General features: G+C 45.0%; 1 protein-coding gene across 4 annotated transcripts in view; it reads right to left on the reverse strand.

Annotated features, from left to right (window-relative positions):
• arhgap42b (Rho GTPase activating protein 42b) overlaps positions 1 to 18,646 on the reverse strand; it is a 28,739-nt gene extending 10,093 nt beyond the window's left edge. For 3 of the 4 annotated variants that reach the window (XM_085916842.1, XM_085916841.1, XM_085916838.1), the window contains exons 1-5: positions 18,264 to 18,645; positions 12,607 to 12,702; positions 11,194 to 11,255; positions 5,306 to 5,377; positions 123 to 224 (exon numbers count right to left, since the gene is read on the reverse strand). In XM_085916842.1, the coding sequence (XP_085772968.1) occupies positions 123 to 224; positions 5,306 to 5,377; positions 11,194 to 11,255; positions 12,607 to 12,702; positions 18,264 to 18,417 (486 nt within the window). In that variant the 5' untranslated portion in view covers positions 18,418 to 18,645. Of the gene's footprint in view, positions 1 to 122; positions 225 to 5,305; positions 5,378 to 11,193; positions 11,256 to 12,606; positions 12,703 to 18,263 lie in introns of all 4 variants that reach the window. The other variant, XM_085916839.1, reaches the window with a different exon arrangement.
• Positions 18,647 to 26,343: the final 7,697 nt, after the last annotated feature.

Consider the following 26,343-nt stretch of genomic DNA (forward strand, 5'->3'; position numbering starts at 1 on the left):
GAAAAAATAAAAACAACCGGGTCGGCGTCCAGTCAGAGAAAGGTGAGCCTGAGATTTAGTCCTCTCCAGATGACGGACAAAGCTGTATGATTTAAAAAGGAAAAAAAATGTTTGGGTTTTACCTCTTGAAGATAAGCTTCTTTCTTTTTGGATGACAGGCTGAGGTGTCTTTCAAGTGTGCCGTAATATTTCTCCGTCTCCTTATCAAATTTCTTCTTCCCGTCCTCAAATAAAAAGGAATAGATAAATCAAAGGAGAGCTTAGAAACGGAACGTTTGAGGTCCTGGGAAATTGTTTGATGCCGCTGCCACTAGGTGGAAGTCAAACCACATTCGGACTTCACGTGTTGGCTCGATTGAATTCTGAGACAGATTTTTTTTTTTTTTTGGAAAGATTGATGGAATAAGCAGTAGTCTTGTTTTACAAACAAACACGCACAAACACACACACACGCCTACACACACATGCACACACACACACATGCACACACACACAAATGTTGACTTTTTAGTGAACTCTGTGGTCCACTATAAAAAAAAAAAAAAAGTGAATGATTCTGTTATTTTACAGTAAACCCTCAGCAGCAGCATAAATTTAGCAGCAGCTCTGCTTGGGGGTAAAAATATATATTTTTTTCCCTCTACATAGACAGAGAGAGAGAGAGAGCGACTGGACGGATGACGTTTGTATATTTTCCAAGATGGTCCCCGAGGTCTGAGAAAAGGTTCCCGGGAGAGGAACAGGAAATGGGCTTTTCATGCCAGACGGCCATCTCGCAAGCATGTAGGAACACAAAGCTCAACTTTTAACACCCTAGCCAAATATCATCCAAATCAGAGGCTTCTCCTCTACCAAGGCATTTTTTGTGTACTGACCTCTTGGGCCGAACCACTTGAACAAAAATGGGAGGGGGAGTCAGGGGGGGGGGGGCTTGAAACCAGAGCCTGCTTGTTTGTTTTCATTCCCATGGCCCTGATGTTCAGCAAGCCGACTGGACCCTCAAGAACGTTCCGCCTGAGCGGGTTGAAACTCACCGCGAGACTCCACGACAAAACAATCCCACACGGGAGCGAGAGAGAGAAATCAATAGATAATTTGACGAGGCTTCTTATTTCCATCTAGGCGGTGGGGTCTGGCGCGCCATTGATTTTTCTCGGCAGAGGATGAAGGGGGTGCTGTTGTCGAGAGAGACAGGCAACACAAACAGGTGTCGGGATAAATAAACACGATTAAAAGTATGATATGACGCTGACAGCAAAATATATTTCCCCCAAGAACCCGGGATGTACTTTTTCTTTGAGGAAAAAAAAAAAGAAGAAAAGTGCCGTTGACGTGACATTATTTTGGAAGCACGCATATGAGTGAATTGCTCCCACCTTCCCTCGGGAAAGAGGAAAACGCACACGCGCACAGGACGGTAATCAGAATAAATTAAGAAGTGGCGTTTTTTTTCTTTCCAGGCTCCCCCGCGGCCGAAGCGGGAGTCCGAGCAGCACACGCACGCCACTAGCGGCTGCTCGCCACCTCCCGACAAGCAATTTGGCGCTGCGGGGGACTCGAGAGCGAAGGCGGAGCGGCGTGAAAATATGACCAGGCGCAAGTCGCATTCCGTCACGCTGTTTTGTTTGTTTGCTTGCCAGCCAGTGGTGGCAAGTAATTACCGTATTGGCCCGAGTATAAGACGGTGTTTTTTTTGCATTGAAATAAGACTGAATAAGTAAGGGGCATCTCACATTCGGGGTTTAGACATTATACCCATTCACAGCGCTAGATGGCGCTAGATATCTTGAAAGCGAATGCTGAACTCCAGGCCAAAGCGAACCCCTGTCACGAAGAAGAAAAATAAAAATAGCAGTAGCACGAAGAAGAAAAATAAAAAATAGCAATAAGACAAGAGATAACAGAAAATGGAAAAACCAGAAGCCATTCATTTTCAAATGTGATTGCACTTTAGTTTACATATTTAAATATTCAGATATTAAGACGTGATAAACAGTTTTTGCATGATTTGAATGAGGCAAAATAACATGCTCTCGAGTATATTGTTATAATCATTTGTTTCAGATGTACTGTAATTATTTTCTGTATGAAAATTAAATTTGGTGTTCAAAAAGTCTTTTTTCAAACTTGAGTCTTGAAAAAGAGGGGGTGGTCTCATAATCAGGGTCGTCTTATATTCGGGCCAATACGGTAAGTCAAAGGAATTTAGTTTGTTGACCGGAGTTGAAGCAGTTCACAAAGAGCTTTTACAGTAAGATTATTTTTCTTGCTTTTAACTGTGCATCTTTTATGGACCTTGAGTTTGAAAATTTAATTAGAGTCGCGAATGAGCTGGAGTCCATCCCAGTCGAGATTGGGAGAAATAGTTGGCAAGGCGTAAATTGAAACATGGCCAAATATTATGCGGGATTTTTTGCCACCACTTGAAGCAAAAGTGAATTTGTAGCCAGGTTAGTGTAAAAATTGCCGCTCTTCACACTCGCGCAATGTTTCAGTTCACCTTTTGGACACTTTGGTCTTGTTAATAACAAAGACGGTGCGCCGCCCGCCATGTTAAGCAAGCATTAGATATGCCTTTATGCCCCAGCAGCGCACCGCAGAAGGAATCTTTGACCCAACTCGATCCCGAGCGCCCGAGAGTAATCAGCGGGCTGGGAAAACAACGCAAACACACACACACTGCGCGGCACCTTCGAGATTTCCCCATCTGATGGCTTTGTACTCTCTCGTGAATAAATCGCGCGGTGGAAGAGAATATTTCGGAATGCCTGTTGTGCGTTTGGATGCCAGCTGAAGAGCTTTCGAATCAAACGCACTCACCGGCAGTATTTTACGATTTGAACGCGATCCAATACAAAAGCTGTATGGACGAAATTCCGTAGTAGCAAAAATCAGTATTTCAAGTCACAAGATGTGAATGTTTGGAAAACAGCGCCAGCATCGTGGCCATTTTCAAAATGTAGCGATGGAGAGAAGAAAGAAATAATTATTTGGAAACAAATAAATGAATAAAAAATAAATAAATGAACATAAATAAATGCTTATGGTTGCCTGGTCGAAAGTGCATTTGGGCACAGTGCAGGTGTTCCTAATGTCGTGGCCAGTCAGCGATAATAAGAAAGCTCACACCTCGCTAACATTCTTGACAGAGGCCCTAATGAGCCACGGGGCCATTGTCGCCTCACTTTGCTTCTCATCACCGTGGCAACAGATGGAGGGCCAACGTTCTGCAAAAGTGTGCAGTAACTAAAGGAAAAGATGCAAAATATTTGACAGTAAAGCAAACATCTGCGTCACTCGCGCTCGTTTGAAATGATAATATCAAAGCGGCTTCAGCTCAGGCAGCTCATTACAGGGAGCTAATTTGCGGCAAAGGTGCCATGCGACAGTATTTGTATCCTCCTTTACACAAGTTTGCTTATTTCAGATGTAATTCCACTTTTGACCACAAGATGGTAAAAAGGCCATCTTCGTCACGCCTACAACAGATTCATTTAATCACGGACATCGTTATCGGCGTGTAATTGTGTAGATTTACGATACGTGTAGGCATTAAACGTAATATATTCCATGTACAGCATACTGTAATTTTTCCCCATTGTCAAACCTAACGTGAAAAAAAAAAACCCCCGAAATGTCACGTTACGCTTCAGAGACCCGAATTGGTTCAGCTGTGAGAGCTGACATGTTTTAATTAGCAGTAGTCACGTATTCACATTCAGCCAGAGATGGTCACCCTCGTAATTTTGAGTCCTCTTTTCCAAAAAGATGTTCCTTTTAGCACCAACGCGCTCTGCGCGCTTGTCATTGTTATGCCGACAGTGTGTGTTCGCAAGCTGTCACGAGATGTATGCGCTTTTCCCTGCGCCGCAGCAGCGTCACGCGTCAGCGCCCGGCGGGGCGAAGCATCCATACGTGACTTCGAGGGATTACTCGCCGTGCAGCCAAATAAGGAGCTAACTGGAAGGAGGGGATTGGAGGGGGGGGGGGGGGGGGGCATGCGGGGGCGAGGTCAGAAAGGCAGATTCTCGGAAGAGTGGAAAAGTCGCCACTGGTGATGGCCGCCTTTTATCTCCCTCCAGTTTGAGCTAATGTTTGGCCGTAACCATTAGGAGGAAGTGGACGGAGGAAGAGTGACGTGGGCAGGCAGGCAGGCAGGCAGGCAGGCTTTTAAGGAGCCGCTCGACAAACGTGGGCAATAATCACACCGACAAGTGCAGCGGGGAAACTCAAATGGAATGCCCATATTTTGGTTTTTTAAATCTTGGAAAAAAAATTGAGCATTTTAATGTTTTTGCACATTCACTGCCATTGACGGAGATAGACGTCAACTATCCAGTTTGACTGGGCCGGCAGTGAATGAGTTAATAAAAACAGAGAAAAGGCAAATGGAAAGTATAAAACTAAAACGGTCTGATTTTTGTTTTCTAATACTGCAAAAAAACTAGCATTTGATGTTTTTGAACTCATTCACTGCCATTGACGGATATAAACGTCAAATGTCAATTTTAACTTGGCTTGGCAGTCAATGAGTTCATAAAGAAATAAGAGAAAAGGCAAGTGGAATGTAAAGAAGCAAAACATGCTGCATATTCAATGGTTCGAGGTTTAAGATTTCAAATCGGGCTTTAAACCTGACTTGGCTTTAATGAGGGTTTCAAGCATGTGGTAGACTTCGAATTTTTTTTTTTTTTAGTGTTACTCAGGGCTTTGGGTTTGGATTCCATTTTGGACAGTTTCAAACCATGCTTAGGGTTTCAAATGAAGGCTTCAAGGCAGCCTCTGGGTTCTCTGGTGGAGGTAACGAAGTACATATCCAAGTGTGGATTTCTGACGCTTAAGACCACATCGTAACGACGCCGACGGGCTGAAATGAGCTCAGAGACTCGGCGGGACGCCATGGGAACCGGCGCAAACAAGCCGCCGCGCTTTCATTCGCCGGCTTCGCCGAGCAACAAAGCAACTCTGCTCTTTACAAGTCGTCCACGGGGGCCCCGTGCATGCCCTGCAGCGAGCGGAACTTTGGCTTCGATCAATCCCGTACGGCCCGCTCGGGTGTGGAGCGCGTAACCGGATTAGAGTAATCTGATTAGAAAAAAAAAATGGCTAATACTCAAAATGAGATAGTGATGGCTTGGCACAATACGATAGCAAAGCTTGTTAAAGAAAATGCTGTTCTGCAGGATTGTGAAGAAGCGAGATCATAAAAGTATTTCTACGGAAATTCAGTTTCGGGCCTCATTTCCATCCCGCACAGCGCGATGCCGTCGACGAGCTAATCGTACACGACGGAGCGCTTGCTTACCTTGGCGGCGCCGATCTGCTCCTTGCGAAACTTTTCCAAGGGAGTGATCAAGACGTCATCTGCGTTCTGAATCTAGGCAGGGGGGGCAAAACATAAGCAGACAAATGTCAGGCTGTGTTCTTCAAATTGAGTATTCATGGGGGGAAAAAAAAAATCAAATTAAAAAGCTTGATGTAGTTGTCATTGCGCCGCATTGTTGCGCCGAAGCTCGGCGACGTGACTGACACGCGGCGTAAAAATGAGCCGCTCAATTAAAAATGAGTTTGGCTTTTAAATCTGGATTTGGGTTTCAAGTTAAGATTTGATTCGATCCGTATGCCTCGCACATATTTGACTTTCTCCCACCTCCGGCTGGAAGAAATACAGCCCAGTAAGCACGTTTTTACATTTTGGAGTCATTTTTGTTTGCCTGCACGGCGGCGGCGGCGGCGACCTCTCCCCCGCTCAATCGAGATTCGCCATCCGGGGCGTCTCGCCACCGCTTGGGCCCAGGAGCAGATAAGCCGGAGATGTATTGCCTCAATTACGGCTCACGTTCAATCCTCGGGTGACTGCGTTCGTTGAAGGTGCCGTTACGGCCTGGAAAAATTCCCGCGGAATAGGCTTTCGCCCGTGGTGAGTCGATGACATCAGAGGAACGAGGGGGGCGTGGGGGGGGGCAAACGACACGGCTGTTAGCTTGATGGAAGGTGTTATTTTGTGCGGAGAGAAAAGTGAAATAATTCATCAAGGCAGGAGCAGGATGGTTTTTCGAAACGCAGTTTCGAGCTTCGGTTACAGTCCCAAATATGTCGTAAAATAAAGTGGGGGGGCTTCAAACAAAGGTAGGGTTTTAAGACAGGGTTAGGGTTTCAACGTATGGCTTCAAACCAGGATTTGGGTTCAAATGATCATTTCAAAATATTCTTTTTATAATTTTCAAAATATGGTTTGAGCTCTACGACACAGTCACGGTTTTAGGTTTGCTCCACTTTTTAAGGAAAAATAGCCCAAGAATGTAAATGACATTTTAAAATCTAGTGGCCTGGTGATGGGGGGACTCCCGAGTTTTTGTTTCACATCATTAATCACCGTGTAATTTTAGCATACTAAACATCTGCCGGGGCCTACACTGACACTCCGAGAGGAGCTTTGCCCCATTTTTGACTTGAATCGCCAGTTTGAAACGGTGGCGGCGACACAAACCACCAATGTCCTTTTCCAGCATGTATCATCATTTTATCATCCGCATGCATCTGCCGGTTAACCCCGGGACGTCTGTCAGATAGGTCATTCATATACATGCAAAACAGCAGCGGGCCCGAGACGGACCCCTGGGGAATCCCTTCAGGACCGTCCTCGGAAAGAATTGTGCTCGCCCCCGGAGGTGCGAGTCAAATCAATACAGAAAAAAAAATGCCATTTGGAATCCAACACACTGTCCTGAATGTTATGAGCAGACATTTTTAGGAAGCCTGATCCCACAGGAAATCTCGAATCCGGCACAAATTAAGTACGTAAAGGGAAGCATAGAAACAAACTCGCTTTGACCGGGCTACTAATAATGAACACAAAAGCTGATTTGCACGCTAGCTAGGTATGCATCCAATCACAATTCCTAAAAAGTACAAAGAACAGAAGATCATTTTGACATTCAAACTGCTTCATTTGCTTTTTAGTGATTAACATTTGAGACGATACAGTATCTCTATAGATATATATATTATTTTCACTGGAGCACTCATTAAAACGTGGCCGTGTTCCGGTGACAAATAGTCTGATGCGACAGAGTCTTTTTCGGAATATCGGCTGGCCTGGTGCTCATTAGCGTAGCGTGTGATGCATGCGCTCAATTGGAGATAAGGTCAGCCCTTTCCTCACTTGTTTTCCTCGCCGGGGGGTTGACACTTTCATTTCGGTATGTGTATAAGAAAAAAAAGAAAAGCCATTCCAAAGCGAGAAATAGAGAGGGGGGGGGGTCTTAAATCACCAAATGGAGGCGCAACCACGAAAGAGAGCACTTGTGCGCCAGCCACTCCATCTGAAAGCACGTGAGGACGTTTGGCGGTCGTCAAACGGCGGCCGGCTGTAATCCCCCCTCTGAGTGGCGGCGTTATCTACGTGCAGCGGGAGTAATCTGCCCGTGCGGTAATGTCATTTCCTCCGCTTTATCTCCTCGCCGCTCGCTGCTCTAATTGAGCCTGCGGTGTGCGTCGTTGCGCTTTCCAATGGAGACGTCTAATAGCGCTCACTTGTCCCAATTGCACTCCAACAGACAGGACGCTTAAATAGGTAGCTTGATAAGCAGCACGCCCCAAAATGGGGAAAAAAAAATATGGACTTCTGCTTCGCTAATGATGTGCTCGGAACATTTAGAGCGTCGATTGAAACGCGTGGTTGGCCACGCCCAACAAGGGAACACCATATACACGTTGTGCCAAATATGTGATTAAAAAATCTTCATGGTTTTTTTATACAAGATAATAACTCTGATTCCGTTGCACACTCCACGCGGCCTTTTCCAAATCCATTATTAGCCCGTTGGCCGGGGCATATTTATGAGTCATTATCTGTAACGAGGAGCAAGCTCTCAGTCTGATATTGATTTGACTTTTTTTATTTTTTATTTTTAGGGTCGTAGTGGTTGCTGCGAGCGGTCGGGTCTGCTGAGCCAATAAATTGCTGCCAAGTCAAGAGGTGACCAAACAACAGCATCTTGCGGGAACAAATAAACTCAATAGCATGTGTGAAGCGAAATATGCCGTTGGCGCCCTTCCATTCCGAGAGGTCGGAGGGAAGGAAGGAAGACAAAAGTAGGTAGAAGTGAAGGAAGGAAGGAAGGAAGGCAAAAATCTAAATCAAACCAAAATGAAATGATCATTCTGAACAATTTTCTGGTCTAGGCGTCAGTTCCGTGCGGGTTTGCATTTGTGAATCTCGACACGCCCGTGTCAATGTGTTGAGCTGCGTGTTAATGTCGGTGGTGGTGGCGGCCAAATAGCAAAAGCGTTTCCCCATCTCTTGGTCTTGAGCCACATTCCCGCTAATGATCGCCGGCAGCGGGCATAAAAAAAAAAATATCGGCAGCGCTCGCACCTATAATCACAATGACAGCCGCCGCCACCGCCGCCCCGAAGAAAATGGCCTTGCTCGTTAAAGTAATCTTAAACGTGCGCGTTGGACAAATGAACATCTAATAAACATTCCAACCTCGTCATTATGATCAAATAAAATCCTCCATTTCATGCCGAGGGTGTGAAATGACCTTTATTAAAAAAAAAGCAGCGTGGTGATTGGTTTTGGCGGGAAGGAGGGAGGGAAACGAGGGAGGCGGAACAATCTGATTGTACGGCAAAATATTTATCTGGAAACGGAAGCAAGGCCGCCAAAGCTAACCGGGAGCAATTCGGTCACAAACGTGCAAGGACGCCGTCGATCGAGCTTCAGTTTGTGTACTTCCAATTAAAAGAATATATCAATAAAATAAAAAACAAGCACGCCGTGTGAGCATTCAAGCAAAAAGGAGAACTGGCTTTAGCTGTCCATTTTGTAAGGACAAGTCTATTTGGCTGGGTTTAATTTGATGCAATTATTTTTCCTACATTTCCGCTCGCTATCAGAGTCAGAAAGGTCAAGCTGTGCTGCTGGTTCTCTTCATATGTGAGTCGCTACCTCGCCACTATGAATACTTCATGAGCGGCTCGAGAAGAAGTGTCCAAAAAAATAATCATAATACGCCGTTGCTGCGCTACAACACGAAGCGTCGACGTGACACGCTTGCCTCATTGTTGCAACAAGCGCACCTGATACGAGGCTACTTGGCAAATATCGGAGAATTTTCTTTGCGTGATTGAGGATAAGGCTGATATTCTCATCTGGCTCATTGTACTGCTGCCAGTTTTTATCATCAGTTCCAAATAGTTTCCCAACACTCATCAAACACACTCGCTCTGCCGAGAACAACGGCTGCCTTTATTTGGCACTCTCGTTTCAGGGTCATTGGAAACATTCTTTCGTTCACGGGCCGCCACGCGAGGTGCCCGCGGCAGTGCCTGAGTCATTGCACACAAAAAGACAAATACAATTAAAAAAAGAAAAATATTTGGACTGTGTCTCTGTCCGAGGCGTAAAATAGTTTTTAAAATGTGTTTAAAGGCTGTTGAAGGAAATGTAAACCTAAAGAAAAGTGGCAACGTGGGAAATAAATAGAAGGCTGCACAGCCAAACAGCACTTAAGGGATCGGGAGGCTTTTGTTGTTCATTTTAAAAAGCAGCGGGAGAAGACAACATGAATTACAATGTGAATTAAAAGCCGCACTCCGAGTAAAATGCGCTTGAACAATGGAAGCGCCGATAAAGGAAAAAAAAAGAACAGATACTTTTCATTGCGTACAAACATATCGATTTCCCAATGTTTACACAGGAAGAAAAAAAAAATAAAAAAAGTCTTTCTTTTGTAGTCTTTTACTTTATATTTTATCAGTGGCCTGACACGGCCAGTTGCCAGTAAAAAGTTATTTTCTTAGGTGCTTTGACATAAAATGGATCGGCGAGCCTAAATTAGACCATCGGTGTCAAACCCGAGGGCCTGGGGCCAGATATGGCCGGCCACAATTGCGCATCATGTGTCAATACTAAATATATATAAATATATAATAACTCAAATAAAATATAATAGGAATATTACTAACAATTTTTTATCGCCATTCATCTTTTTCAGACAATAAAAGGCGTCATGAACAAGTCCATTCCAAAAACCTGGAGGAAAAAAAAAAAAAAAAAACGAGGTTTCTTCCCCATCTGCTGTCAGATGTTTGGCTTTCAGCAGGAGCCTTATCAGTCTTTCAAGTCTTTCTTGTTATTTTTAGGCCACTTATTGAGTCCAGATGCGAAAGGGGAGTAAATGGGGCGGGGCCAACCTGAATTTGATTTCAGATGCTTCCTCTGACAAAGCCAAAACAGAAAAGGAAGAAGCTTCCACCCACCCCTACGTTGCCCTCCAAATGATTCACAACAAGAGTCAAATGAAAAGAAACCGAACGAACGGTGTAAGTGATGGGCGGCCAGTTGCTCTCAGTCTGCATTCATCGGTTGTTTTCTTCAAATTTGCCAAGGAACCAACGGTGCAAATTACATCTGAGTGAGGCAGCACTTTATTGGCAGCGAGTGGCTAATCTAACGGTAAATTCCATAAAAGCGCATTCGTCTAGTTTGAATTTACAACTGCTTCATAAGAGTCTCCGACCTCTCGCCTAATGGACGTTTAAATCACTCGGGCCGGAATAGGATCAGTTAATGGTGCGCATTTTCAATGCCAACTCTATATTTATGTGGTCCAGACACACACATTGCCCCCCTAAGAATAAATAAATAAAATAAAAAAGCATCTTAAATTATTAACGACAGCTCGATTTTCGCCAAGGTGGCCGGGTGATGGGCAGTAAACTCAGCGGCGGCGGGTTTGGGGATTTGAGACCGTCCGTCCATCCGTCTGTCCATTTTCGATTTTGCTGAGCCCGCTTAGCGTTGCGGTAGAGCTGCAGCCTATTCCAGACGATTCCGCCCAGGACTGGTCGCCGGCCAATCAGGGCCAAAATAAATCGAATAAAAAAACTAAAGAATAACATAAATAAATAATAAATAAAATATAATCAATTTGTAAAAAAATGAATTTTCCTGTGTCAGAGCTCCTCACGAGCCCACCTTTTGTTCCAAAAACCCATTTTGCCGCTAAATACTTTTATCGTCGAGAGAATTCCGTGTACCCTGCCAAGATTCAGGACAACTCGCGCCGGATGTAGCAAAGCATCCCCAGAACAGTAAGCAGAGTGTTCTTTTTTTAAATGTCAAGCAATTTCATGTCATTTTGCCATTTAGATCAGTCAAAAGTTTCCAAACGGCTTTCTTACCAAGCGGCGTCTCTCTTCTTCCACCGTGTTGAGCAGCTTGGAGAACTCCTTGAAGGACTGGGCTGAAACGGAATCAAGAAGAAACTTTCAGATGCCACGGCGTTCGTTAAACAAGAGGCGCAATGCGTGGTAGATATTTCATATTGACCATTGACTACATTGCTTTTTTATTCGATCGGAAGCCGACGCCGTTACGATTCTCCGGCGCCACCCGTGGCTTCCCTGGCGGCCGGCCCCACCCCGACGCCTTTACCGACCGTCCGTGCATCATCGTTGGCCCGTTTACGCGACAAAGCCTTAAAGTGAAGGAAGCCATGATTTTTGCCATTAAACGCGGCGGCTCCTTTATCAAGCGCACAAAAGCTTTCAGGGGAGCCGCTGATGGTGCTCCAAAGAGGAGTCAAGGGTGCTTACGACTCGCCCGTCACTCGGTGGCCGATCGAGAAAAGATAAGCGCAGACAACCTTGAAAAAGAAACGTGATAGCCTGCTTAAAGGAGACAAATGATACCGTGTTGTCACAATTTCAAACTGATTCCCAGGTGACTTGATACATTTTTCCGCAAGAGGTTAGCTGCTTGATAGCCATTTCGAGCTCGGATCGGGAATCGACTTTTCAGGAGAAGGGCATCAAACTTCGAGGAAAAAAAAAAAAGTCATCGCATCAGTCCTTTGGTGGCATCGATTTGCTGGAGAATGTGAATGTCATGGAGCGCAATCGATAGGAAGGTCAGGTGTGGCGGCGTGGCGACACATTCCAGCGTGACGCGTCGGAAGACGGGAGCATCAAAGGCGGGTGGGTCAGCGCCGCTGTCGCTCGCGCCACTTGCATGCTCGGCCGCAGATTGATTTTGCTTTCAAAAAGGAATCGTGGCCTTTTGTTCCCCATCTGCAGTTTGTGTATTTTGATTATCTTGAGGAAACATCTTGGATGTCATTACGGTGACCGAAAAAGTGGACACGTTGTCTCTTCCCGCACGGGCGAGCGTAATTAGCCTCTCGCAGAAATCTGCCTTGGCGGAGAATATTTGCTCTGCATTCAGTCCAACGGCTTCACGTGGAGGAGGGCGACCCCTCGCAGATGGCCAGTAATTCCGCAAGCGCCGCTCCCAAACGGAGCATAACGAGCGATGCGACAGAGAAATCCAGATTGGATCGTTCGCATTCCTGCTAGAGGCTGAGCAATTCACATCTCCGTTCATCTCCGACAGCGGTCAGACAATTAGACCCCTCCCGTAGAGGAAAAGCGATCAATGGCATCAATTATACATGCGGCAAACACTTAGAGCCCGTCCGAGGGCTGCGATACGGAACCGTTCACTTTGGAGGCTAGCGGAACAATCCATTCATCGACGCAGATTTGAATGGGTACTTCTCCTCTTACACACGCTGGGTCGGTTTTGGGTCAACTCACCGATGTTCACTTCGTCATCGGTCTCGGCGTCGCCGAGGCACTCGAACTGGAACTCCTGCAGTGATTGGGAGAACTTCTGGACGGCCACTGAAAGATCTGTACGACAGGAGAGTAGGAAAGATGAAAACTGAAGCTAAGCTAAGCTACGGAAGAATACCAACTTTGCCAATTTATGATCTGCTCGTTACTTGAGCCATGACAATGTTTACTGATCTTAGATGGTCGACATTTTAATGTCCATCGATGTGGACTAAAGCAGTTTGAAAATAATCAACCATTTCAAAAATGCAAGTTAGCCGCTGATTTACTTTCCATTAAGCCTTCAGCTACTCGCTAGTAGGGTCAAAAGTGCATTTTCTCCCCCTTTTTCTAATATCGTGATTATAGTTATCATGCGTTCATTCTAATCTCCATCCAAAATGTTTGCATTTGAGCTGTGTTTCTCTCGAATGCCATTTGACACTTGTGCAGCCGCGTTTACTCCCTTCAATCTTTTATTCGCAGCCTTCATTAGTGAGTGGCGGCGAAGAAAATAGTTTCAGACTGTGGAACAATTAGCTTTCGCATGCTGGAAAATCTTTGCTAATTAAATGAGTGAAAGTGCTCAAAATGTGACACTTTCCGTCAAGTGGTCTTGAAAAAAAAAAAAAAAGTGACAAGATTATTGTTGTACATTTCTTGTTACATTGTACGGTGGAAGTCGATTCATACGCTGCGTGGACATGGACAATGTTGCTACATGATACAATTGTGCAGAGCTCAGATTGAAAGCATTATAGTGAACCATGGCCACGTGTAAAAGCTGCAGAGGCCGCCCGCCCGCCTGGCCCCGAGTGCCGTTGAGCGCAACGCTTCCAGAAGATGTATTACGCCGCCGACGCGAGGCTGCTGATTTTGGGATCGATACCTCGCCGCCGGTCGAAAGGCGCTGGCGGGCCCAACAATGACGGATGATCTTTGAGCCCTGACATTCAAACAAGTTGGAGGTCTTTTGCTACATGTTGCTTTCTGAAAAGCTACCAAAAAATTGCAGACAAATACAGAGCAGCTCAGGCTCTGGCTAGCAAGTGTGGCAGCAAGCTAGCTTGTCATATTTGTTATTCAAATGAAACAAATCCTCCTAATTTCCAGTTTTTTTTTTTTTTTCTCCATTTACATTTTCCTCCCCGTTTAATAACCCGCGCCACAAAGTAAACACGAGGGAAAGGTCTCGCTGACACATAGCGGCAAACACAAGAGACCCCATTAGCTTCCACTCTACAAGACAGCGGGGAAATAAGGGATAAAAGCCCCAAATAAAGCGGCCACTCATTCTCAAGGCCAAGTAGAGATGTCACGGCTCCCCAGATAGCTCGTCTTCATCTCCGCCGACAGAGGAGGGAATTTGCTGCCTTACACTTTGATTATATGTGGCGGAGAGGAGCTGCGGCCAGCCAGGCGGGTGTGGAGGACTCATAAAAAAGAAAAAAAAGAAATAAAATATAAAGACAGCCGCATGAGCTGGCAGAGGTCTAAAGTGTCTTGCTGAGCACACCGAGTGCGACGTGAGGGAAGCGATATGATGAAAGTGGCGGGCAAAAGAAAACATTTTGCGCTGATTAGAAAAAACGTTCAGGGTCTTAAAATAGCCACCTCTAATTTTATTACACTCGACAAGCATTTGATCGAGCCCAGCGTGTGATTATTTTCTGCTGAAATGATCCTCCGGCACAGCGGGGGGGGCGGTGGCAGAGCAAGAATAATATCAGTCATCTGTTCGGGGGCATCGGCACCATGCTCTGGGCTCTCCTGTGAAACGGCTACGCTAGTTAGCGGCCGACGTGTCAGACGCCTCTTCTCCACGCTCCCTCCCCGGGAGGCCGGCGCAATCTGGTCTCCAGGGCAACGGCATGCCTGTCCAAACACGCCGCATGCTACTTCAGTGTTGGAATTCTCTTTCAAAAGGCAACTATTGATCCAAAACTGGTTCTCCAATGTGCTAAGGTTGCAGGTAGCATTGCGTGAGGTGCCTGACCTATATTTGAAATCTCAACTCTAAGATTTACACTTGTGTCTCTTCAATGACCAACATTAAAATACAGTTGCGCAATAGGTCCAAGTGTTCTCGGACAACGTAACCTAAACACTCCCAAAGATGACCTAAATATTTAAATTCACCTCAAAGTACACAAATAGGGAGTATTAAAGTAGCCCGAATACTTTCAAATCGACCAAAACATACTCATTAAAAGCTACCTCAATACTCCAAAGTTACAGAAATCCTCTTCAATTAAATACTTAGATCATTTCTCAATATTAACGAGAGTATATACATCAAGAAGATGCTAGCTAAAATACTGATTTGAATTGAGGAGGAGCAGAATTTCAAATACTATCCAACAAGCAAAACATGCCCCGAGCAATCCGCTCGCATGAATACATTAAATAATCAGTACCTCTGCGGGAATATATTTTATTTACATTGTTTCACGTTGCGCTCATGTTTTTGGATAGATATTGAAATATATCGTAAAGGCTGTCGAATGGCGAAAAGGAGCGACTTGCAAATACCCCTTCAAAGAAGGCGGTCAAGGTGCTACTCTTCTAAAATTGGAGACAAAACTAAAATGGGTAATTGCGGGGCCGAGACGTTTTCCAAAGGGGAGCACCCTGGCCGGCTTGACGGGGTTAGAAACGACGGGGTGCATTGTGCCACTTTGATCGAAACGTAAGACGGAGGCTTGCTTTCAGGTAAGACCGCTGGCACGCCATGTTGCGCCAGCCTGTCAGTTGCGCAGCAGGGGGGGGGGGGGGGGGGGGGGGGGGCGGAGTCTAAAAGACAAGCCTGAAAGGATCGTAGAGTGTACGCAACTTTTCCCACCGCCATGTGGTTTGGGAATCTCAAAACCTTCTTTTCCTCATTTCATTCTCTAAAGCTCTTGAAATGGGCCAGAATAATCTCTTCGAGACACAAGACAATCAGACCTTTACTGATGTTGTGCTTTACTGTACAGCTAATATGAAATGCAGAACTTCAGCTTTGCGACATGACTTCATCCAATGTGTTACACAGATTACAGTCCTTGCCCCACACACACACACACACACACAAAGGCGGAAGAATACACCCCCCTGCAGCAACCCAGAGATGTCAGGCCAAACGCAATGCAAAGAGTGGGAGGGGGAATGTGTGTGTGTGTGTGTGTGTTTGTTCGGATGGTTACACAAGCGAGCATGTTTACAGGACACTTCCCGTGGCTGTGCCTCACAAGCGTCATCTGGGCTCACATCAACGCCGAGACGACCCAGAGTCCCAAAGCCCAAAGAGGAGATAACGGAACATATTATTATTCTAATAAGTGCGCTCGTATCGCATTGCAGGAGCGAAGAAAATATGCACTGTGTCCAGACAAGTGAAAAGCTTGTTTACAGACACGGCGTATATAATAACGCCAGCCTTTCATTCTTTTTATCTACAATTGCCGAGCAGGCACGCACAGGCAAGCGACGGGCGCAGTCGCACGCAATCGGGACAAAGGGGTCGAGGGCCACGTTCATGGCAGGGGTGTCCAGCAGATGGCGGTGTGGCGAAAACAACAACAACAACAACATTTCAGGAAATTACAAAATTGAGATGAGTCACTAGGAATCAGAATCGAATCAAGCTCAGCGATGCCCAACGCTACTTTCAACACACCTTGGATAATTATTTTAGGATCATCTCATGAAACACAAAATAATCTGGCACGAATTGCCCTTTGTCAGCAAGGAACCAAATTGTGACAAAACAGGCTGAGTGTCTGTGTGCCTCGCTTAGACAAACTCACCTGGCTTTCCGAAGATGCATCATTACTGTCATCGCCGTCACGCTCCTCGGCCCTCCCTCGCCTCGCAAAGACGTAATTAGTGTATTCAATTAGCGCGGCCACCGCCAGGGAATTAATACAAGTCGTCGGCGGTGGTTATAGAGACCGGACCAGGTGTGAATATCAAGTAGCTGGCTGGCTGGCTAGATGGATGCAGATGGATCTCACTTGCAGCTGGAATCAATTATCCGTGGCACAATAAGTTCAGGATGCTTTGGACTGTCATTCATTCAAAGCCGCAACAGAAACCGCCGCCGCTCCAACGAGGACAATCCAGGGCCAAACACCACGGTGTTAGAGATCTGGGCAATTTTTTAAGCCTTCCGCAAGAATTTCAAACAGACTGAAGGTTGGCCCTTAACTCATTCGCCGCCTTTGACGTTTTGAATTTGTCAATCGCGATGCAACAGTGAATATATATAAGTACAACGTGGAAAAAGATAAGGTTCGTAAAGTGCACAAGAAATAGGAGAGTCTCCAAAACATCTGCTAACAACTCCAGCTAAACTTAGCACCTACCTAGCTTAGTCGGTTGAGACGGATCATCGCAACGTACTTCCTTGATACCAACAACTTTCCTATCAGCCTGGACTTTTGGCGCCATCTAGCAGCAGTAAGGAGCAAATTTGCAGGGGGGGGTTAACCATTGTCCTCAAACATCTTGACAGATGTCATCCAAAATCAATAGCGTTCTCTTCTCTTGACACAGAAACTAAACATCAGCTGACAGTTGTGAGTGATGGCGAGAACACGTTTGACCTATGTTACCACCTGCATGTCTTTATTCTCTTGCTGCCTATTTTTCCAAAATTAACCGGGTTCATGCTCAATTGTTGCAGGATGATTAAAAAATGCATTAGGACAAATGATTTTGTGTGTGTGTGCCTTGTTTTAACTTGACATTTCTTTTTCATCCTTTATCTTTATTCGTAAGTGGTTAAGATAATGGCTGGCAAATGGTTAATTCATAAAGTTGTTTTTTTTCAATTTCACAAATGATTATTTATCTCGAAGGGAGAAAATTCCACACAATTTGCCATTTATAAAGCCATAAACAAAATAATCGTTTGTGTAATGACCAGACGTTGAGGACATGACTAGAGGAAAAAACAAAACAAAAAAAACCCTCTCGAACAAACAAAAGTTGAAGACCATCAATGATTGACTTTTCCTTTCAGCACCTCGCCTCTCTCAACAAATCCATTTGTACACAAATCGGGCCTGGTAAGTCTAGTAAGTCTTTTTAAAGGAAAAAAAAAAGTGCCCAAAAAATAGACATGCGCAAATCAAACAAGAAGTGAACTGACCAATTTTGACAAATGAAGCAGCAAGAAAGGAAGGATGTCTCTGTTCACTCACAATTGGGTCAAGCCCAACATCCCAAAAGTTCGACAATTTGATCATAAGGTGCATCAAATTCCACCAGACAGTGACAAATCCTGCATGCCTATTTATTTACCTTCATTCAACTGACTCATTAGAGTTAAAAAGGCCATTACGCTGCTGCATATTTTGAATCTTGCTATTCTCGGAGATGCTACTTGTTATGAAAAAACACCATTTGCACATATTGTGTGCGCAAAAGCAAAGTTTGCAGACTCCCCTTTGGGCCTCTTATAAGTTCACGCGCTCCTCTCCGCGAGGCAAGTCTCATCTTGCAAGCGACGAGAAGCACGAACCAACAATTCCGCGTGTTTTCACATATAATAAATGACATTGAATCATTTGCGCCGCAAAAGTTGACGCGTCCAGCGCTTGCTTTCATTTCCTGTCAAATCGAGCGTGTGCGTTTTTTTTTTTTTTTGTACTTACTCCTGAGCGCACCGATAAGCATATTTCCATCCTTAATGAGCTCTTTGATGAACTTGTTGGTCCTCTCCAGTTCGATCTCATGACACTTGAGACGCTCTCTGAAATCGGGCCCGTCGAGAAAAGAGTCACTAAACTCCAGCGTGGGGAGCCCCATGCTTGTTCTTGCCCGAAGGGTCTCTCTCCTCCGCTCACGTCTTCCTTAACGTGGACGCGACGCACAAACAAAATAAGAGAGTTGCAGGCGACTAACTTTTTTTTCTTCTTCTCCGAGCCTCATTTCCGGGTCCCTTGCAGTTCGAGGTTGGAAGTTCATCACGGTGGTCGTGTGACTCCTGCTGGTGGTTCGTGGCCCCACGCCCATCATTCAAAAAAGGTGTGTGGGAAACAAAATCGAAGTCAAGTCGGGTTAGGTTTCAAAGTAAGAGTTTGAAGACAGGTCGGGTTTCAAGTCAGGTATCAAAGTCGGGTTTTAGAATTTTAGAATCGCTGGCTTGACGCCAGACCATCAACAAGTCGACCCACTTTGCGTCCAGATAAATCATCAGGGACAGATGAAGCTCGTGGACACTGTTGCACCACGTTAAGGTCACCAAACTACCAGGAGAGGGAAAAAGATGAATAATAATAAAATAAATCTTCCCATGGGATTACGATGTCTTGTTTGTTGTGTCATGGCTCTGACGGTCGTGACTGAACGCTGGCAAAAAAATAAAAAATATGTCTTTGATGCTAAAAACGTTCAGGGACATGAAAAAAAAAAAATCTCCGATTCCAATTTGTTGCTGCCAGTAAATGAGTTTCTCCCTTCTCAAGGTTTCTTGACAGCGGCATAATCAGAATGTGCTCAGGTGTTTTGTCCACTTAAAAAGTCTTCCGTCAAATTAACGCATGGATCCTTCCTTCTGAGAGGAGAACACAAGCCGTCGCTGTTTTCCCAGCTAATGATTAATGACCCTAATTTACACTTTTTTTTTTTATATATAAATCCAATCATGCTGTGACATTTCCTATCAAATGAGTCCTTCCTCATTTTTGCGTTGTTTACCTCTTGACAGAGCAATCTCGCCGGCGCCGGACGGAGGGCGTCGCTGGGCTTTATGACTCCGGCGAGCCGATGAGCTGTTCTGCACCATTACAAACGCATCTGCCTGGCCAAAGCAGACTGCAGGGCCGCTGGTTCTCAAACTGAGGTTCGTGGGCCGGCAAGACGTAGCTAAGGGGTCCGTACATGAATTTGCAATGTTGGTCGAAATGCCGTTAATCGGTTTCCAAACTGCGATACTAGTTTTGATGGCATTTTAATATCGTGCGTTAGCACTAAACTAGCAGACAAAGCTAATCTCTGTGGTGTTTGTTTAAATGTGCTTTTTCCTCTTCAACTAAATGAGGCAATCAACATTTTGAAGCGAGCAACCTCGGCCTCTATTGTCAACTATGTGTCCACTTGGACATTTGACCTTGACGCGCTCCCTCCAGGCGTTTCAGTTCGGCCGATGAATAATGGGCGGCTTTGTAAACACTTTGCGGTGACTTTGCCTTTAATAATTAAATTTTGTACACAGTGGGTGCCGGCGGGAGGGAGGGGTTCTCTGCCCCTGTCACGGCCTCGAGGAAATAGCCCTCTTGAAGAATTCATCTTTTTTGGACCTTCAAGCTAAAAGTTGGAAAAAAAATGTTCATAAAATTCAACCCAGATTGTTTTTGTTATTTAAGATGAAATAAACCTTTAAAAGTCTGCGTTTTTGTTTCATGATTGTCTCTGAGTGCAACTTTTGTCGTTTAGGGCAAACGACACCGAGCTAGCATGTTAAACACAACCTTGGCCATTTGCATAAATCTTTGCGACCTGACGCGCGTCAAGCAGCTTGGAGGTTGGGTCGGATGAGCCACTTTTTTTTGTTTTGTGCGCGTTAAATGGCGCGACCTTGGATTATTGAGCTTCTGTCACCAGCTTCGCTTTGGGCGCAAAATGGATGGATGGCCGCTTCTGGCGCCGTCCGCTAGCCGGCCACCTCACATTTGGGCCCGCCGCAGTCCAACAACTTGACATTTGCTGTAATGAGAGGGGAGGAATGTGGCTCTTTGGAAGACCAATGCGGTGTGAAATGTCACATAAAAAAAAATATATGTTTACCAATGTTAGTGGAATACAGTCATCTTATTTAAGATTTGCATTTTTGGTAAATCTAGAGACAAAACGAGTTTAGCCTGGGTTGTTTAGTGAGAGTTTTTGCTCCATGTGTATTGGATTATTTATTTTTTTTTTTTCAAAATCAAATAATCTGTAAGAGAATTTGTTCCTACGAGGATGTTGTAAAATGAGTTTGAAATGATATTAGTGGTTTGGTATCACATTTTGCATTTTCCTATTGATTATCTCGACAGTTTATGAACACAAAAGCTGTCGAAGTCCAAAAACACGGAATAAGAATCACCGTGGCGCTCATTTACATACGATGACATCAAAACCCGCCACGTCTGATGGCGAGCCGACTGCTGGCCTCGCATTTGCCGTTTCCATGGCGATTTCAGACAATTTATTGTCGTTGTTCAGACAGCAGATGCACAGCACTCCACAAAATAAAACCTCCGCTCGGTTCAGCGGCCTTTTGAAAAAGCCGCAATTGAAAAATGCAAGTGGAGAAGGACGCCGTTGCATATTGAAAAGTGCCTGCTGGATCCACTTTGTCCAAATCTTCCAAAAAGCAAGAAAATAAGCAATTACATCCACGAGCTTGCTCAAATTGGTGAGTTTGAGTCCTCAAAATGGTTTTTTTTTCGGGTGAAAAAGAATGTTAGCAAACAAGTTTTGGATGCAACATCACTTTCCAACTCGGGAGTTCTTTTTTCCGCAATAGACGACGATTCGAGAGACACTGAGAAAATGAATGACACTCAAGGGCTTTTCATTTGCAGCCAATATGCAAAAAAAAAAAGGCATTTCAGCCTTTCCCGAGAAAGAGCGACAGTGGCCTACGTAATTCTTTTGGCTTGATGGGAAGCGCTCGGAGTGATTTATCTAATCAAGAGCGTCTCCGCCGCATCGCCAGGTGCGCTGGCGGAATACTAAAAAAGCTCAACTTCCAGTTGTTGTCTAGGAAAAGCATCAAGGTAGCCACACACACAGCCAGAAATGCTACGTTTGTAGCATGTAGCTTGCGAGTGCATTTCAATCAATTTGCTAATTTTTTTTTACAGGTTCATCTTCTCAGCGTTAACTTGTCACCTCCAGATGTTAGCATCTGTGAAAATATGCTTTTTGTGCAGCAAATGGAGATGAGCCTCGGAGGAGCGTCGGGTGGCAGTCGAGACGAGCCACTTTGCATCGATTTTGTGCCAGAGCGCAACACGCTATTGATCTCCTCCCAACGGAAGGAAATCTTTGCAGCATCATGTCACATTTGGCCGTTCGCGATGGAAACGGGGATGTTCCATTGACTTTATCAGGCTCATCGGGGGGGATGTCGATTATACTCTCATCGTCTGAAATGGAGCCACTTCAGCCATTTGGCTCCATGCGTGGGAATAATAAAGAAGGTATTCTAAAATCTGGTGAAACAGTCATGGCATCCTGTGAGGAATGTCATCCGTGAGCACAGCCAACTTGCTGTTGATTATTTATGTTTTGAATTATTCATTGATGTAAAAATGCCATTAAAGGGAATAGAGACAGATTTCAGATTGAACTCTTCCTTCCATATTTCTCCACTTCTTCAATTATTCAAATCATACTGAGTCGTGCCTTTTCCCAATTTCACATTTTGACAAAATGGAGGGGAAAGAGGCTTTTCCAATTTGAAATAAAATTCATATGATTGTTTCTAATTATTATGATTCATTTTTTTGTGTGCGGTTAAATAGTCTTTACAATCATTACAAATGTGGGGGGAAAAAAAAATGAAGAAGAGCTATCGTGTTGAATCTGGATCCCATTCAGATTGCCCCTTTGGTGCCAATGTAAACGCTAACCGGTGTGATTGTTTACTGAGCATTTTCTCCACTTTTTTAGACTTAGTTTTCTTTCCATACACCCAAAAAAATGAAACAAGTGAGCTCTGTCAACGTGCAGCGCAAGCGCGAGTGCGGGCTAAACTCCCAAGAGCCATTTCCTCCTTTGAGCTTAAAGTCGATAAGGTCAAACCCACAACATTAATCACGGCGGCTAACAAAAAAAAAAAAAAGAAAAGTCAGCATCTCGGCACGAGCTCATTACGTGTGAATCTTTACGTGCATTGCACATCTGCATTGGATTGGAGGTGTGCAAAGCTCCTCTGGCCTTCAATTAGAAGAAGGTATCTCGGTCAAGGCTGACGTGCCGCCGTTTGTCATGTCGGGGTTGCCATCTACAATTTGCCTTCCTCTTAGCTGCACTGCCTTCAGTACTTCCTTGGGAGATTCTTTTTTTTGTCCAATCCGATTTTGTCCAACGTTACTTGAGACTTACGTATGTTTCTTAGCTTTGCTCAGGATGGTGTTGATGTGAGGATCATCTCACTGTGGTGATTACGTGAAAGTGAAGATGGGCAGGGTGGGTCAAGGGGAGTGTAGGGTTTTCGATCGGGTCATTGATTGGATAACTATTAGCCGTTAGATGTGGGTGGCCTGCCTGCCTGCCTGCCTGAGGGGGACCTGCTTGATGACTGAGGGAATCCTTGGAAGAGCAGCAGGCTGATGTGCTACATTTTGGAGGGCCGCTTCAACTGAAACTGAAAAATATTTGGTTTGATTCTGAAGGTTATTCAAATCATTTCAATGTCAGTAAAAAGAGGTCCTGTGGTAATTCTATTTTCCACTTCTCTAAAATTCTAAAATCAAAATGTGCACGTCCTCGTGACATTTTGGAAGGTTTTCACAATTATTCGTTTGTTGTCATTTTTGTATTTTAGCCTTAGCATGTTAGCAATACAGAAATCCTTGTTTAAAAACTATCTACAAAATGTTGTGACATTGTTTTAAGACCAAATGGGTAGAAAGCATTCAGGTCATTTTGGGCTGAGGGAATAGTTTGAATATTGAACAAGTTGCTGCCGTCGGTTTAATTGTCAAAGGTTTCCGGGCGGGTTTTAATTTAGCAAAGCGCAACCAAGCGTTACGGCAGAAGCTTTGGAATTTTGTCTCACTTGGCTGTCTTGTTAATGAAACTTTGAACTTTAGTGTCTTGTTAGAGTCTGAGTGTTATTTAAAAATGTCCAATTGAGATTCTGTGAGATGTGTGTATTGACTGGCTCTAATTTGAGAGTAATGAATCCGATTTCCCGCCCTTTCAGATCGATTAATTATCAAATGGCTCTAAAAGAAGATCTTGTCTGGGTTGTGTCAAGAGTGATTTCTCCTCCTCCATTTTTTGTGACAATCAAAATAAATCTAGATCTTCTTGATAGCTTGAGCAGATCGCATCAGCTCCAAAACCAACCTGGACATTTTTTTTATTGTGGCGTGCCGGTTGGCTCTCGTTTGACAAATGGGTTCAGATGTTCTGGCTTTTGTTTGGACTTGTGGGAATAACCACTCTGCCGGCTGGCGCTGTCGGTTGTCATATCTCGTCCCGTGTGCGGCGCGGGGACGGCCGACCGCAGAGCTTTCACAAAAGCCAATTTAATGGCGGAGATCGGCCGCCGAGAGGAAGCCGCCAGATGAGCACAGAGCGACCCTTTGACTGTTTAACAACTCCGCTTCAGTTTAAAGGAACCCTCGGATCGGCCTCGGCTGATCCGAGGCTGCGGCTCGGCGGACCGCCGGGGGGAACCTTTAAATCGGGCAATATGTCAGCGCCGCCAAAGGTTGGCTTTGTTGGAGAGCGTCCAGCAAAGCCATGGATTAAAAAAAAAAGAAAATGTAAAACAAAAAAAGGGCCGAGCCGTGAACCGGATGCCGCCCCTGAGGATAAACCTGGACGTTTACCTTTTCTTGCAGATTGAACGGCCAGGCGACAGGTCAGGACGGTTCAATCCGCCAAGGAGCCAGTGCATTAGAGGAACAGATTAGACTTTGATCCGTCCCAATCTAAAGGCAATGAATAAAACATTGGGTATTAGGCTCAGATCCACTTGTTATTAAGGTCTTAAAAGCTGAGCCGAGCAGAGGACGGACAGAAGGCAAGGCCGCAAGGAACGCTTGGAAATTAGCGGGAAGAAAACGGCATTTCCAGCCCAGCCAGACGGCAGGTGCGCCCTTCCGAGCATGACCTTGAAGGAGATGATTACCTTCTCTTGAAAAACCCAGGGCACCTCCACATTTTGTGTTTCGGTTCTCGTAGGAAGGCCACTGAGGCCGTCCTTGAAAAAAGAAACACATCTCACCATGTTTGCATCCCAGGGATGCTCAAAATGGGGGTCGGGGGCCAACGTGGGCCTCCGGCTGTACTTTGGGGGTCTGCAAAGTAACAGTGGTCAGCAGCAAATCTGAAACAGAGATGGCTTAATCTATTTGTTGAGACTGGGTTAAAAATGAGCTTAGCTTTTTCCTTAGCGCAGCAAATCTTTTTTAGGTTTGACATTTTTAAGCTTGATGCGATGTTTGAAACATCTGTGTAAGAATACTTCAAAGTAAATGGTAGCTGATGAAGAGCTGCACGTTTAAAATAGACGTTTTTAGCATGTTTGAAATTGAGTTGAGAACTTTTGCTTTTGCAGTGATACCCCTTGACAAGAACATGATCATTTCTGCTCTCCTTTTTAATCTAATAATACACAGAAAATAAAAAAATGTCAACAACTGTGAAAAACAAGGAATAAAACAGACTTTCTTCCGGTGTGCCACCTGCCACTTGTGTTTTTACCGTGTTCCGTTTGTATTTTCGCCGTACCCTCTGGCTTCTCTCATCTTCATTCCCCCCCCCCCCCCCTTTGAGTCGAGAACAAAAGCTAACTTCTTAACGTCCCTGCTGGGATTTGCACGCGGACCCATCCGACACTTGGCGACACTCTGCGCGACAAAAATAAGTTTGACACCCCCTGATTAGACTAATTGGAAACCGACAAAACAGTGCTCGAATTTTTATATTGCTAACACTAGCAACGTGCATATCTGTAGTCGACTGGCAAAACGAGAGGCCGATACTAAGCAACCGAGTCTCAATAACAAAACCCAGCTTGTCCGAAAAGATTTTTTGCTTTTCACACATTTGCACATGAATGTCCTCCCTAATGAGGAGTCGCAGCAGGACGCTTCTGCCCTTTAATTTCCTTACGAGGAGGCGGCGAGCGCCGTCTCTTTTAAATTGGCTGCTATTTTAATAGCGGCTGCAATTAAAAAGGCGAGGCGATCGTTGACGAAAGCGAGGCGTTAATGAAAGCATTTCTGCGCGCAAACGATGGCCTGCCACAACAAGTATGTTCTCAATCATCATCCTTAATATCCTCATAATGAGATACAAAGTCCGCAACGGAAGGCCGAAAAAATCGGGAGGTAGCTAAAGTTTTTCCCAAAAAAGCCAGCTAAAGTTGCTGAGGAACACAAATCACAAGTTGAAGCAAATAAATGAATGTCAAAGTCAAACAGGTCACGCTGTTGCTTTGATTTTCCCGCGCTGGGCTTCGCTCGCTTTATAGGACTCAAGGCGACTTCAATTAAGACGGCTGTGATTAGCGCTCGGGTGCAAGGCGGGAAAAAAAACAAAAAAGTTAGCGTGTTGACGCCGGCTCCAAAGCCGCCGCGCTAATCCTTTTGTTCACATTAGTCGGCACATGGCGCGCCTCCTTAATTCTGCGGCTGAAAAAAAAGCAAACGTCGCGGAGGAGGAAGAAGGGCATTAGCATGAGCAAGCAACGCTCCAAACAACAACAACAATCCCACTTTGAGCAGCTGAAAGCCTTCCCGTCGTCTGCTTTGACCTTTTCGTTAGCTTGGCCGCTAAGCCCGCAGGACGAGCATGCGCCAAGCCAAAATGATGTTTTGCGCTTATTCAAGTTGTAAACTCAGCTAATGCGCTGGTGTGAAATGGTCTGACATTATAACCACACACACACACACACATAAATGCACGGCTGGACTCGCGCGTTAATTGCTGACACGCTAGCTGGTGGCTCTCCCTTGTAGAAAACACAATCCATTATCATAAATCACATGTGCCAACACAGAC

This window comes from Syngnathus leptorhynchus, chromosome 7 (genome assembly GCF_054491065.1).
Source record: "Syngnathus leptorhynchus isolate UIUO chromosome 7, UIUO_Slep, whole genome shotgun sequence".
Lineage (NCBI taxonomy): Eukaryota > Metazoa > Chordata > Actinopteri > Syngnathiformes > Syngnathidae > Syngnathus > Syngnathus leptorhynchus.